At 37.9% G+C, this 15,453-nt stretch overlaps 2 protein-coding genes across 12 annotated transcripts in view; both read left to right on the forward strand.

The window, feature by feature from the left end:
• LOC108138129 (CUGBP Elav-like family member 1-A) overlaps window positions 1–9,521 on the forward strand; it is a 61,481-nt gene extending 51,960 nt beyond the window's left edge. For 7 of the 11 annotated variants that reach the window (XM_017260164.2, XM_041710467.1, XM_017260163.2 and 4 more), the window contains 4 exons: window positions 305–791; window positions 4,850–5,359; window positions 7,588–7,728; window positions 8,210–9,521. In XM_017260164.2, coding sequence (XP_017115653.1) covers window positions 305–791; window positions 4,850–5,359; window positions 7,588–7,728; window positions 8,210–8,481 — 1,410 coding nt within the window. In that variant the 3' untranslated portion in view covers window positions 8,482–9,521. Of the gene's footprint in view, window positions 1–304; window positions 792–4,849; window positions 5,360–7,587; window positions 7,729–8,209 lie in introns of those variants that run through there. The other 4 variants (XM_017260173.2, XM_017260170.2, XM_041710468.1 and 1 more) reach the window with 4 other exon arrangements.
• A 907-nt stretch (window positions 9,522–10,428) lies between these two features.
• Window positions 10,429–14,768, forward strand: LOC108138354 (polycystic kidney disease 2-like 2 protein). Its single transcript, XM_017260525.2, has 9 exons — window positions 10,429–11,382; window positions 11,794–12,287; window positions 12,463–12,854; window positions 12,918–13,149; window positions 13,266–13,493; window positions 13,559–13,801; window positions 14,144–14,391; window positions 14,442–14,492; window positions 14,546–14,768. The coding sequence occupies exons 1-9, from the start codon at window positions 10,527–10,529 to the stop codon at window positions 14,652–14,654; spliced, it is 2,853 nt and encodes a 950-aa protein (XP_017116014.1). The 5' UTR covers window positions 10,429–10,526; the 3' UTR covers window positions 14,655–14,768.
• The last annotated feature ends 685 nt before the right edge of the window (window positions 14,769–15,453 follow it).

Raw genomic sequence — 15,453 nt, forward strand, 5'->3', positions numbered from 1 at the left:
GACATTTAATTTTATTGTCGAATTGTCGAATTAGTTGGTGTAGTTTTAATAAAATTATCTTGAAAAAAATTACTGACAATATTAAAGTATAATTATGATTCAATACTAGATAACATTATTTATTAATTTAGTAATAATCTTAATGTGAAGTGTTTCATAAAAGTCATGTACAGCTTAGTACTAGATTTTATTTAAGCATTTGTATTCATCTCAGTTTGTTTAATTTCGACATTCAGAGCTATAATTAAATTACCAATTTCAAAACTTTATCCTAATCCTTTTTTCGTATCTTTAATGTTTTCAGTCCCTCCACCAAAGTCAGACCATGGAGGGCTGTTCGGCTCCGCTGGTCGTGAAATTCGCGGACACGCAAAAGGAAAAAGACCAAAAGAAGATGCAGCAGATTCACGCCTTCTGCGGCATCAACACGCCGAGCGGTGCGTCTGCAGGCTCAGCCACACCCACCATAAATGCGGCCACGGCGCTGATAGCCGCCCCGCCCTCGGCGGGACGCTCCAATCCATCGATGACGGCCGCTCTGGCGGCAGTGCCGCAGGTCCAGCAAGCTGGCGCCGCAGCAGCTGCCCAAACGACCCTCGTTCCGATGAACTCCTCGACCGCTCTCAGTGCGTCCTTGACGCCCAATCTGCTGGCCAGCAACGCCCACCAGGGGGCGGCAGCAGCGGCGGCGGCGGCCGCCTATTTGGGGGCGGATCCAACCACGGCGGCCCACCTGCAGCTCTACCAGCAACTTCACGGATACGGACTGAGTCCGGCGCACTATCTGCCAGGTGAGTGGTTTCCTCGAGCTAAGTGCCCACCTAGGTTTATCTGTTAGGTCTCGCCAGTTACCACCCCCTCGAATTGTCTCCCAGTCCTCCACTTTAAAGAAATCAAAATAAATCCAATTTGATCAGTTTTAGTCACAGACACAGAATAAATCCCCAGCGTTGCATCTTCCGCTCTATATATCTCTCTATCTACCCGTAACTCTTCATTCTATTTGTCCTTGTTCCTGCACACATCTTCTCGTTGTGTACTCTGTGTGTTTTACTCATTGTTTATTTTACCTTTTTCCAATCTTGCACTTTATATGTGTTTTCTATTGCAACCCAACGGAAACTCGTTTCAAAATATTTTTATTTTATGCAAATTTAAATTTCTTATTGTTCTCATTCATTTCGATCTTTGATCAATCTTATATGCAGCTACTATGTGTGTGTGTTTTTCAGCAAATATTAAACTAATATTTTTAATAGCTTATAAACAAACATTGAATGAGCTGTTGGTTAATAATTATTTCACAATGGTTTTCTATGTGTGTCAAATGTAATTAATAACGTTATGCATACTGTATGTTAATATAGGTCACAAATAGATAAGCATATAACTTTAATAATTGAATATTTTTTTGTCTGTAAAGTGGGTTCTTTTCTCAAGCAAAAGTATTGATGTTCATAAATAGGACAGAATAAATAGCTAACTAATTAAAAATAATTTAAAAAACTAAGAAGAATTTAAAAAAGAATTAAAATTATGTTCGACTTAGTAAGTGAATACAGTTTATAACAAAATTATTTTTTAAAATATATGCAAGAAGAAAGAATTTAAAGTCATTTCGGTTAATAAAATAGCAAGAATTTGGGTATGTTCAAGATGGCCGTTCTTAATTTAAAGAATAACGACAACTACAGCCCTAAAGCCCAGTCCGTTTCAATCATTTGTTTTGACATTTAACGGAAAAGTTAAAATCACTTCCATTTTTTCCCAACTCCATTTATAACCTGCAGATTTTAGCTAGGCAAAAAAAGAAACGAATGAAAAGGAGAGCAAAGGAGAATCCAGCAACAACTGTCAAATAATTAATTTCAATTTAAGCAACAAAATTTGCATAAATGCTGGAAAGCAAAGTAAGCCGGAAAAGTTAGGGGAAAAAAAGGAAGTGCGGCCCAGCCCTTCTTTAGTCGTCTGATGAATAAAACAAAAACATTGTAATAGGATTAAAAGGTGGACAACGACAATGACGAGATGACACGATGATGAGGACGATGGCTCAGTCGGGCTCCCAGATTTCTGGCCAACACACACACACACACAGCCGCAGGTCCGTCACACGTACGCGGCGTCAATGTAAACGTGTTGCATATGCAACGCCGCTTCATTAGAATGACCGACGTGCCACGCCCACCCGCCTCCTGGCCAGTCTCGACGGGAACGTGGACATTTTGCGCATAACAAATCAAGCTTGAGAGCTTGAACAAACAGCAAAAGCCGGTGACGAGGGGAAAAATGAAATAAAAGGGGAATCACAGACAACCAAATGTTGAGCGGCGCGTGATGTAATCGCACAAAGCGCAAAAAATCTGCCACTGAAATGGGGATTTTCGTGTAGATGAGATGCTCTAACAAAAAAAGAGTTTTATCTTATAAAAAATACAATTTATTTGCAAAAATAAATAAATATATATTAATATCTTTACTATGCCAAAAGTATCATCATTTACAAAGGCTGTCAAATTACCATAATTACCAATTATTTGAAAATCATTTACTTAATGTTCAATACTAAACTTAATACATATATTGAATATGTTAGTTAAATTTAATTCCCAGCAATCCAAATTTAGGGTAAATAGCAAATAGTATATTTTATTAAGCTTGCGTGGTTGTGGCGCTAATTAAACCTTGACATAAAATGTATTAAGAAAGAAATTATCGATAGTAGCTATCCAAGCAAGCCAAATGGCATCCTTAAGCTCACATATCCGACCAAGAAACAGGACATGCGAAAGGGAATCGGACAGACGAGATGCGAGAAAAGAAGGTGGAGGCGGTGGTCACCTGACAGCAGCAACTGCAAACGGACAGTGAGGGCAACTGTTGGGCAGTTAGGGGAACTTAGAGCGACGACGTATGCCACTTGAATAACAAATGACGTTTTTAAATGCCAGTTCCAGAGGGCAGCCGTTAGGCGAACGGGGCAGAAAGGACTCGAGGACTCTGAACTGTGATGGCCAGCAAATGTATGGAACGTGTCCTCTGCACTCCTTCGATTCCTTTATTTTTTCTTTACTTTAGTGCTGAATGAAACCGTTAAGTGGATGTGGCAGACCTGTAAACGTTTGCTGATTTGACCAATTTCGGGGAACCAGAGATGACAGAAACACATTATTTAATTGTAGTTTTCTAAGAGCGGGCCAATTGTTGAACAGTCAGCTTTGGATTTACCCTTCCATTAGGGAGAAAATAGAGCATAATCTTATTTTCAGTTAAACTCTGATTATTTTCTGGTAGTAGAGTAAGACTTAAAGTCTTGAAAAATACTTATCTACTTATGAATGAAAATAAAACGGAATCCGCAAAGGAATAACCAAAAGAGAACGTCTTTGTCTACCATTTTGTCCGTTATTCTTTGCCCATTTCCGACTTGAAATTTTTATAAGTCTTGCCAAAGGCCCCAAGGGCAAAAGGCACCATCAAAGGTGGCCAACAAGAAAGGGGCCTCATATATATGGTGCATGGTGAGGGACTGCCCCAATAGCCGAAGGCTTGCCATGTAAACAAATGCAATTCCAATGTGGCAACAGCAACAACCTGAAGTTGTCCGCAGGTGAGAACACTTAAAGTTTTATTATACCCACAAAAAGGGGGCCACCTGAGGGGGCGTGGCAGCCAAGGATAGCTAAACTATATACACACACAAACACACACATAGAACCATACACTGGCAGCTCATTCAAAGCGAGGAAGCAATTTGAAAAATATTCCTTAAATATGCTAGACAATGCCCGGCTCCTTATGTGAATGTCTGTGCTCATCTGTCCCCCTCGCACACATACCACACCTGCCTGCTCTCTTTCTCTTTCTGTCTCTGTGTGTTCTTAGGATTCCTGTTTTGTGTAGAACAGCTTTCAATCTTTTGCCAGCGCCGCCAAGAATGCAATATAAAAGTATGATAAAAACCGGAAACGGGAAACGGAGCAATTTTCATTTCCTGTTTCCTTCCGCCAGCGTTCTTAGATTTTTAATTACTTTATGCAATTAATTTACATAATTTTATATAGTTTATGTCTAACTGCATTCAATTGATCTGATCTAATGCCTATGCGTTTGTATCTTTGATTTTACGTATTTTTGCATCCCTGTTCTTTAATTTGAGTTTTATTTAAGTTTTTATCCTTTATTTATATTTTTTGTTTTGGTCACTTTATCATTTTAGAATCCTCCTTATTTATTTATTTATTTAAATTAAATCGAAGGTTAAAATTAAATTATATTATTTCACTTCCGTAATAAAATGTACTTCCTTTAATTAAACTTTCATTTTTTGAACAATTTAAAAATTATCCAATCATTTTGAAAAGTAACTTCTTTTATTACTTTTATTTTATTTTATTTTATTTTATTTTATTTTAGTTTAATTTATTTTATTTTTCTCTTTCATTTTATGTTTCCCATTTTCAATTTGTTTTTGTTTTTTTCCCTTCCCCTCTTTGTTTATTTTCATGTTTCGTTATTTTTAAAATTTTTATTTGATTTCATTTGTATGTATAAAATTACCGAATCGAAACCGAAAAAACCAAAACAAAAAACTTAAATCGAAATTAATTTTTTTATAATTTTTTGTATATGTAAATAATCCAATTGGGTGTGTGTTTTCTTCTATGTTTTTTATATATAAATATTCGTTGAACATTATTTGGTATGTCTATGATTGACTCTGTGGTCATGTACAAAAAAAACAAAACAATCAATCAACTCAATCAACCAACTCAACCAAAACCTTAAACCATAAAACCAACCAACTCAAACTGTACAAACAAAACAAAAAATAACTATGGAAAATCAGGACTAAATTTCCACCACCCACCGGAAAACAGTGCCCACCACAGCCAGCACGGTCCCACCGCCGCATCAGCAGCATCTCTATCGGCTGCAGCAGTCGTCGCTGCCGCAGCAGCATCTCACCCACTTGGCAACGGCGGCGCACCACCACCCACACCACCCACAAGCGGTGGCAGCGGCGGCGGCAGCGGCGGCAGCGGCGGGATCCCTGCCACCGGGCATGCTGCTGGCGCTGGACTGCTCGCCGCTCCATCCATGTCTATGCAGAATCTGGTAACCCTGCTAGCCACGCCCTCCGCCCACCACCAGCTGACCCTCGCCAACGCCACCGCCCATCACCACAGCAGCAGCAGCCCCAACAACAACAGCCAGAGCAACCTTCACCACCAACGACTGGCCTACGCCGCACCACCCCCCACGGCGACCGCCTACAGCATGGGTCAGCTAATGGGGCACACGGCCACGCCCACTCAGCAGGGGGGCGGCGGCCAAACGCTGACCTTAAATGCGCTGTGTAAGTAGATCTTCTCAATTCGATTTAATTCAAAAGATTAGAGCTCTTGGTTCGTACTTTAAAATTGGTTTAAAATTGCCTAAAAACAGTAAACTCGTCAAAAAATTGGTAGTCCTTAGAGCGTTTTCTTTAACTACCAAAATCGATTTTTAAATTACTTTTAACAAAGAATTGTTGTACAAGTTGTAATTGTAGCGGTAAACCTATAATACATTCAATTGTAAATAACGCCATTTCAAAATATTTTATTTATTCTTTATTTATTATTATATCAGAAAAGTAAAACAAATAATTTTTATACATTTTTAGATATTAGAAAATCGTTTAACTTTTTGAGCTCTAGGATACCAATGTGAATATATATCCATAAATTTGTGTGGGTGGTTGTGTTCTACTTTTGTATGCGTATTTTGTACATTTGTTCGTGTTCTTTTGTTTCGTTTTGTATTGTAACCAAAAACAGAGTTTTACCTCTGGCACTTAATCACACTAACTACTAATTATACAATCCTCAATAATATAACCCTTTTGCCAACTGCATGAGCCTACAACATCGCCGCGCCAAGACATATCCTATATTATTCCTAATTACTAAAACTACCCAAAACCCTTTTTTTAGCTTGTTTAGATAAAGCTTGTCAATTCATTTTAAATAACTTTTAAAGGTTTTTATAGTTACAACTTTAGCAGCAAAGTTTCGTGCTTAACAGAAATATATTAAATGTCAAATAGAATATTAAAATAAAAGAACAAAAATCTATAATGAAACACTCTGCGAAATATTATTTACCTATATCACTACCCAGCAGTTGATTAAAAATTGTGTGCCGGCGAGTTACACTCGTGAACATTTCTAATTTCAAAATGTCCTTTTCCCTTTTATTGTTTGTATTTTTACACTCTGTTACCCCTGTCAATAAAAAAAATTACTTTTAACAAACAAACGGAAGCTAAATTGATAAAAACATAAAAATGCCAGAAAACCATAGAACGCCGAAAGAGAATCAAATCCGTGTTACTGACAGCAACAAATATATGGGATTCCATACAATATGTTCCTGATTGCTTTGAAAAAAACGAAATATTAATATAACAACATAAAAGCAGAAAAAATGGGAACAGCTTGATAGGGAAAATTTCGCAAAATCAAGAACAATTTGGATAGCATAGGAATGGGCTTCACATGTACCATGGATCAAGGTATTTTATATTAAATACCAAAATATAATCAAAATAAGATAAAGCAATATAGTATTAGAGACATAACAAAAATAAATTTAATATTACAAAAATTTAGGCACAAATGTTGAACCAAAATAATAAAACCACTTACAAAAAAGGAAGGACTGAAATGAACTCAGTATTTAAACCCAATTGTTCACAATTTCATACATTTTTTCAATGTTCCCATGCCCTTAAAAGAAAAAAGTAAGCACAGGAAGTTAAGTAATAAATTTGTGCATATTTTGCTTTTCAATTAGCAACTTTTATGGATACCACAAGCGTTAAAATTAAATTGGTTCTAAAACTTCCACTCACAAAGTAGTAAGCAAAACAAATTCAAATATATAATTTTCATTCCCAAAAAAAAAAACTCCCGCACGAAATGCAATAAAAGAAAATTAAAAAAACAAAAGAAAGTTATAAATTTACAGTAGATAATGCAAAATGAAACAAACAAATTTTGGGTGATGAACAAAGCGAACTGCAGGGGGCGCCACGGAAATTTTCGGCTGGCAGGCACAATTAAAAAACTGACGCCACGCTGGGAGACCCGAACAACAAAGGCTAACAAATTTTTTCGTGATACACAAACAAAAGGGAACAAATCAAAATAAAATTTAATAATGAAAGGACGAGGGCCACAAAAAATGATAAAAGAAAGAATAAAATAGCTGAGCACAAAGTGTGAAAAGGAGACTAAAAATAATAATAAATAAATAAAGGGGAGAAATCTCATACGAGTAAACTCATCTTGGGTCCGTTTATTGTTCAGATATGGTTCTTGTGTATGTTTGAATATATATATATATTTCTCTGCGTGTGTCTCTGTGTCCTACTGTGTGTGTGTTTGTCCTTGTCCCGTTTGTGAGTGTTTGCTCTTGGGGAATTTTTTGTATGGAAAAACGAAATTGAGAACAAATTTATAATTATTTTATAATTTCTTTCAGTTGATAAAAATGTATTTTTGAAGACAATAATCTAAATTTCCACGTCCAATATTTTAGGGCATCCCAATGCAGCAGACCCCTATGCATCCTCACTAAGTGGACTGACAAATGGCACACCCTTCGGAGCCGCATCCCAACCTCTGACTGCCAGCGCCCTTCAAGCTGCAGCTGCGGGCGTGGCTGGCAAACAGATCGAGGGTAATAATATAAATAATAATTACTAGTATTACCATATTGTTTTAGATCAATAAGGTCAATAAAGTAAAACTATCGACTTGCCGTTGAGAGGCCTCAAAAATAAAACCTAAAATGTTGTTCAAATTAAAAAAATATATAAAAACTAATATATATTTTTTACATATTTATAGTAATTTAAAGCTTTTTCAAAAAAAATAAGTTTTATACAAAATAAAATAAAAACAGACTTTAACAATTCACAACTTTTTCAAAACAAAACTACATGATAAATTTAAAAAATTGGTTTTAGTCTAGTACAACGTCAAACATTTTCTTTCAAATTCGTTTTTACACTTATTAAAAATGTGTTGACGAAAAATAATGAGAATTGTATTGATTGGACCTCAGGTCAATTTTAATATCAAACTTAAATAGGCCAGTTGAAAAATTTAATTTATATTTCTTATGTTCCTACTAAACATTATTTCGTCTTCCCAACCAGGTCCCGATGGCAGCAATTTATTCATTTACCACTTACCTCAGGAGTTCATTGACACGGATCTCGCGTCGACGTTTCTGCCCTTCGGCAATGTCCTGTCGGCCAAGGTGTTCATCGATAAGCAGACCAACCTGTCGAAGTGCTTCGGTTTTGTGTCCTACGACAATCCACATTCGGCCAACGCGGCCATTCAGGCGATGCATGGCTTTCAAATCGGCACCAAGCGGCTGAAGGTCCAATTAAAACGTTCCAGGGATGCGGCCAAGCCGTACTAGGCAGCTTTATGGGCTGACATGGCTTAAATGGGCGTGGCCAAGGCACCCAGCACACCAGAAAATTCACAAACAATGGATGAAACTAGTTTATACAATTGTGCCTTTTAAGAAACGTTCTGAAACCAAAGGACCAATTACAAAAATATATCTATTAAGTTAACACAAAACTAAAGATAAATAGAATGCTTACAAATAATGTTCTCGAGTGCACAAAAACGAACCGCAAAAATCAACCCTACCAAAGAAGTAGCTTAAAAGTTGCATCCTTCTTGTAATCACACTTGCTGAATACCATCAACCATTTTCATAAAATCTATCTAACTATTCAACGTGGTCGGCAAACAAATCCTACAAATAAAATAAAACAAAACCAATATAAAATACAGAAATTTTAAGCTGCGATGTGGCGCCAAAGTATTTTTCAAAGCCAAATAGTTAAGCAAAGAAAAGGGAAAAACAAACATCAACACAGAAGAGAAAATTTAATTTTTGGCAATAATAAAAGGATAAAATTTAGATAATTAAAGTTTAGTTAAAAGTTAAGGGAATAAATCTACCTATAAATAAATTGTAGTAGTGAGCAAACATTCGAAATTACGTTCGTAGTGAGAAACATTCAAAGGGATAGCTAAAAATATTAAAAATACAAGTATACATTTAAAAAAATGTTTAAAAACTTTTTGAAAAGCTGAAACCGATTAACTAATTGCTCTAGCTAAAAGGCAATGAAGCTGATAACTTAATAATTGTCAGGCAAATTATCACTTCTGGTTTTGATTCCTTATCCTTACTTCAAAACTATTTTATATTCACTAATAGTTTTAAACTATAAACTTAACGCAAAAGTAAATTTTGTCAAATTTGTACTTAAAATGCACTTGATGTTAGAGGGCAAAATTTAATTTAAAAAAAGTCAGACAATTTAAAATGTAATCAATTTAGCCTGTATTTTAATTTAACATTTTACTGGAAGGTGTAAAAATGAACCCAATCGAGTGGTTTCAAAGATATACAAATAAACTATGAAAAATTTAAAAATATATAATCATTGTTGTCTTACATTGCTGGGATTGATGTGAGTTTTTCAGTTTAAAACGTGATAAGTTAAATCATATTATTTATTATTTTGAGGTAAAAAAGTAAAGGCTGCATTCAGCTAAGACCCTGGAATCGCCTTAAGGAAAGTCAGTATCCATCCTTGAGTCATTTGAGTCCTCCAAAGAACCCCGAGACGAGCTCGTTGAGAGGGATCTTATCACATTTATGCTATTGTACATGCATTCTTTATGCGCCAACTGACAACTCAACTGGCGGTGATAGCTGCGGACCAGAAGGTCAGGATGAGGGAGTGGGTGAGGGTGTGGGCCGGGAATCCAACAACGACTGCCATAAATCAAAAGCATCCTGCGCTGTTTGCTCCTCCCCGCCCAGTCCCGCCCCTCCACTTCACTGCATGGCATCACACTCCATTCCTTCTCTTGCTGCAATTCAAATGTTGGCGTTAACGCATGAAATATGCATATGCTCGGAGTCGCCGAATGTGCAGCTGTTGTCTGGATCTTGCTTTTTTCACGTTCTACCTGAGAGCAGAGCGCCTACTATGGATTAAACAAGAGTGGCTACATAAACCATTAAAGTGCTACGGAAATGGCCAGCGAACACATTTATATTTTTAAAAATTAAAAAAAGGCCATATTTTAGTTATTTTAAATTGTAAGCGGCATCGAATTGATGCAGAATGTCAACTTCGAGATAAAAGACCACTACAGCTGTACTATATAAGATTGCAAATATATATATTTGTTATTAAGAACCAATACAGTGCATCCGATCTTAAAAGACTAAAAATAGCCAGCTTTCACAAAAGTTTACTACCCTTTACCTTTGCCTTGGTCCAAGTTATCATTTTTTAAACTTCAAAATACGTGCCTGTCGTTGGGGTCAGCTCACAACATTATTCAGTCTGCCCTGGAGCGTGCAACTTGAAATATTATTATTTTTCCTTGTGAAAAAGAACAGCCAACAAATTCAAGTTTCTGCTTAAAATGGCCCAGCAGGGCCAGGGCGAGAGACCCGCGGGAGGACCGCCAAGACCTGCTCCGCCCCGCCCACCGAAAACGACACCGCCCCGTGGAACGACAGCGGCGTCGACTCCGGGCGAAGTGACTCCGGCTCGAGGACCACCGCCCCCACCAGCAACAAAGCGCGTCTCTATTGGTATTGGAGCGGAGAAGCCGGCTTCCAGCAGAGCCACCCGTACTATTCCACCTCCTGCAACGGTTCCTGGTGGACTACCGTCGACATCTCACTGGAAACCTGTAAAGGATTCCGGTCCCCCATCACCCCAAAGGGCAAGTCTTCGGGACTCTGGTCCATCGTCATCGCCGGGAAAAGCAGCAAAAGATTCCGGTACAGCAACAGCGCCAAGGACAAGTATTCAGGATTCCGGTCCGGCGACATCATATCCCGGGACAAGTGTTCAAGATTCGGCTGCTCGTCGATCCAGTTCTCTTGATCCCGGAACTCAACGATCAAGTGTTCAGATATCCATGTCGACGACATCTCCACGTAAGAGTACTGGCGATGCCCGCATATCTTTTCAGGAAGCTGCACCATCGACATCTGCAAAAACGTTTAAGCTGGCTGCTTCCGATCCCGGTTCGGCAAAGCCTTCATTGAGGGAAAAACTTGCCGCATTTGGAAAGAAGAAGAAAGAAGAGAGACCGAGACCGAGTACTACGTCCTCGACCCGTGAGCATAGGATTCCTTCGATAAACGGACCCTCAGCATTACAAAACAGAGCCAAAACGAATCGCATCCTCTACACCACCGATGAAGAGGTGCGCGAAGCCCTCGTGGAGTTCTCCGTGTTCATCATTTTCCTTATCCTAACTTCGCTGGGTAAGTATAGCAACTAAGTCCGGCATAAAAAACGGTATTTCCATTCTTCGTAGTATTAAAAAAAAACAAATAATTAATGTATACTGAAAAGTAAGGAATGCATAATTAACTTACCTTTTTATTATATTCATTCACACTTTTATTACCTTTAAGTTTTTGAATGTCTTAGCTTTGGACAGTTTTTTCAGCCAACCAAGTTCAAAATTATCAAGCCACACTCAAATAGTTTTAAAATTTATTATTTTATTTTAAATCATTATAACTTTTATTATTTTAAAAGTTATTAGCATACATTTGGTCTAAGCTGTTAGTAATGTTTTCTATGGAATTATTTTGTTTATCAAAGTGTACAATAAGAAATCCACTTACTGGTTGCTGCTAACAAAGACTAATACCCCTTGTATCCTACAGTCGTTTTGTCGGTTCGTCACTCATACATGTTCTATTTCAACGACACGATGAAGAAACTTTTTACCACCCGGGAACTGGTCGTGGCACCCTCGGTCACGGTTTGTTTCGAAAAGCTGATAACCGTCCCGGATTGGTGGGACTACCTGATCTACAACTTTCTGATAACGCTCCACGGCGATATGACTTTTGTTGACGGCCATTCAACGGCCAACAGTACGAACAAAGAAAAACCGACCCAAGAGCCTACGATTCCCGAAGACAATGAGGAATCGCCCGAGGAATCGGACGAGTTGCCGCCCGAGGAGTCGCCTGAAATCTCTGACTCCGAACCGGACAGGTTGCAGGAGGGTTTCCAATATCCCGGTAATCCTGGCGACGACTGGGAGGCGGGAGGCCGAGCGATCCGACAGGCGGACGGCAGCGAAGACAGTGAGGAAACCGACGAAACACTGGGATCAAATATCAAAAACAATGTGACCTCACATCATCTGGAGGTAAATGACATTTGTAATATTCAAGGTTACATGCGTCATATTGATGTAAATTAATTAAATTATAATTAATTATAAAAATCTGAGCATTGACACCAGCCCATCTCAAAAAAACAACTTAAATCATTTATCAATCCGAGAAACGGAGTTTGAATGATGCCAAGTCCTTACTTTTCAGGGCCGTGTATTTCTATACGAGAACTTGCTCCTGGGTCCGCCACGCCTCCGGCAAATCAGAGTGCGGAAGGAGAGCTGCTACGTGAACGACGCCTTCATACGCTACTTCAACACGTGCTATGCCGCATATTCCAGCGGAGCGGAGGATCGTACGGCCATTTACAAAGGTACGCGGTACCATACGATGAACGACCTTGACTCCACGCCCATCTGGACAGTACTGGCTTTCTACCGCACCGGCGGTTACACCGTGGACTTGGACTATGACAAGGAGAAAAACCTGAAGACCATCACAGATCTGAAGAACATTCACTGGTTAGACCGGGGATCGAGACTAAGTCTGATAGAGTTCAATTTGTACAACGAAAACACGGACATCTTTCAAAGCGTCAAGTGGGTTGAGAGCTATGCGTTTCTAACTATTTCAATATTTTCTATTTTGGTTACTATTTCCAGGTTGATTGCGGAGATTCCGCCAACGGGCGGTGTGATACCACAGGCTCATCTGCAAACTGTGAAAGAGTACTCCTTTTTCACGGACCGCAGCATGGTTATGACTGTGATCTACATTTTCTGGTACATTATGATTATTTACTATACCATCCAAGAAGTCTTTGAACTTCGAAAAGCCGGATTTAAAAATTACTTTTTCTCGATGTTAAATATTCTCGATTGCGTTATATTGCTGGTAAGGGTTTATGCTATGTCCTATTACCTTTTTATATGAATGCATGATATATGAATGAGCTTAATCCTTTTCAACTATATACTATTTATGATTTGATACATGTATCATTTTTCCAGGGCTGTTACCTTGCTTTAGTATACAACGTTTGGCACACCTTTTGGGTTCAGTCAATCACTGCCAGGGCCCGCGTCGAATTGACTTATCAAAGTCTTGATGTGCTTTGTTTCTGGAATATAATTTATGTGGATATGATGGCCATTTTGGCCTTTCTCGTGTGGATAAAAATATTCAAGTTCATTAGTTTCAACAAAACACTCGTGCAGTTTACGACCACACTGAAAAGGGTTTGTTTTACCTTTCAAGAAAAGTTGTAAAGGCTATTGCTGATCTGTAAATTTTCAATTTGTAGTGCTCCAAAGACTTAGCTGGCTTCAGTTTAATGTTTGGAATCGTATTTCTCGCCTATGCCCAGCTGGGTCTTCTTTTATTCGGCACCAAGCACCCAGACTTTCGTAATTTCATTACATCCATTCTGACCATGATAAGGATGATTTTGGGCGACTTTCAGTATAACCTCATTGAGCAAGCCAACCGAGTTCTGGGTCCCATTTATTTCCTCACCTACATCCTGCTTGTGTTCTTCATTTTGTTGGTAAGTTAAATTATGTATTGTAAGCCTTCTATCTTATTTGGAATTTCTTTTCATATTATACGCTATAAGAATAATAATTACATAAAAATTGTTCATAATGTCTCCTTACATATTATTTTTCTTGCTCAAAAGAAAAAACTATCAATCTTAAGCTTAGTAAGCTTTCATTATTTTACCTGTGTTACATAACTATATTAGGCTAATTAAAATTTTGGAATATATTTCGACAAAACCAATATCACATTTCTAGCCCTAACTAATTTTCACCACAATTTAATTATGGTATCGATCTAATATTTCTCTTTGGAATGCCTTACACTCTTTTATACTGGCCTTATTTAGAACATGTTTCTGGCCATCATCATGGAGACCTATAACACGGTGAAAAGCGAAATCACCCAGGGCCGCAGTCACTTGGGCTCCTATATCTATAAGAAACTTACGGGAATGCTTTACTGGATAACCCACTGTGGACGGAAGCGTCGAAATCAACCTCCGGCCACAGAGACCGAAGAAAAGGAGGCGGAGCAGGATGCCGATGCTGCCCAGGACGAACCCCAGGAGTTGCGAAAGAATCTGACGCCAGCAGAGTAATTCTCTCTTGTTCTTTCTTTGAATTTATTAAAAACTATTTTTTTAGGGCACGCTACTTTCAGGATATTCCACCAGAACAAAACCAAGATATGGTTCGGTAAGAGTCTGAAATTATGTTATATGGAAAGTTTTTAACCGCTTCCCTTTTAGACTTAACAATCGTGTGGGTCTGCTGGAAGAAATTTTGGAAAAGTTAATCACCAATATGGACGATATTCTCAAACGTGTTGAGAAGGAGCGCAATACAAAAAAGAAGTAGAGATATTTATTTCCATTGTGTTTATAACTATCTTAACTTTATTCTGTTACTTAATGTCATTTGAGTTAGTGAGAAATTGCATAACACCTCAGTTGAATAAATTATTATAAAATCTTTGTGTTTATAACTTTCTCAATTTTATTCTGTTACTTAATGTCATTTGAGTTAGTAAGAGTTTACATAACACATCACTTGAACAAATTATTATAAAATCTATTAAATAAACATTTAGCAAAACTGAAATTTGCTACCGTTTATATAAGTGCACACACATTTTACCGTGCAAACAATCAAATAAGCGAAAATTAATTAACTTCAACTCCAGCAACCCGAAACTAAAGCAAACCGACAAAACCGCCAGAACCAAGCGCTAATCGCTGCCAAATCTGTGCCTGCTTTGTATTCGTTACCCTCTATGCCACACAGCCGTGCAACTTCACACCACCCCATCTATTTCACTATTTGGCAACAAAGGCATAATGAAATTACAAACACAAGCGGAAGAAAGAACGGTGAACAAAGCAGCCAAAAGTTGAACTATGCGTTTGGTCGAGAAGTACGCTTTATTGACTTCTAAAAACCAAAACTGTAAATAATATTCGTTGCCTAAGCAAAATTTGTATATAAAAGAAGTATTTCAAATCTACTTACTATTTAGCTAATGCACAAAATCTTAAATGGAAATTCTAAGTAAAATTACAATTATAAACAAGGAATACATTCACAGGAAATTAAAACTAAAATGAAGTTATGAAAAAATCCAACGTGCTGACGGTTAATAAAAGCAGATAACAAAACT

The sequence above is a fragment of the Drosophila elegans genome, unplaced genomic scaffold, assembly GCF_018152505.1.
Source record: "Drosophila elegans isolate 14027-0461.03 unplaced genomic scaffold, ASM1815250v1 contig_814, whole genome shotgun sequence".
NCBI classification, from domain to species: Eukaryota; Metazoa; Arthropoda; class Insecta; order Diptera; family Drosophilidae; genus Drosophila; species Drosophila elegans.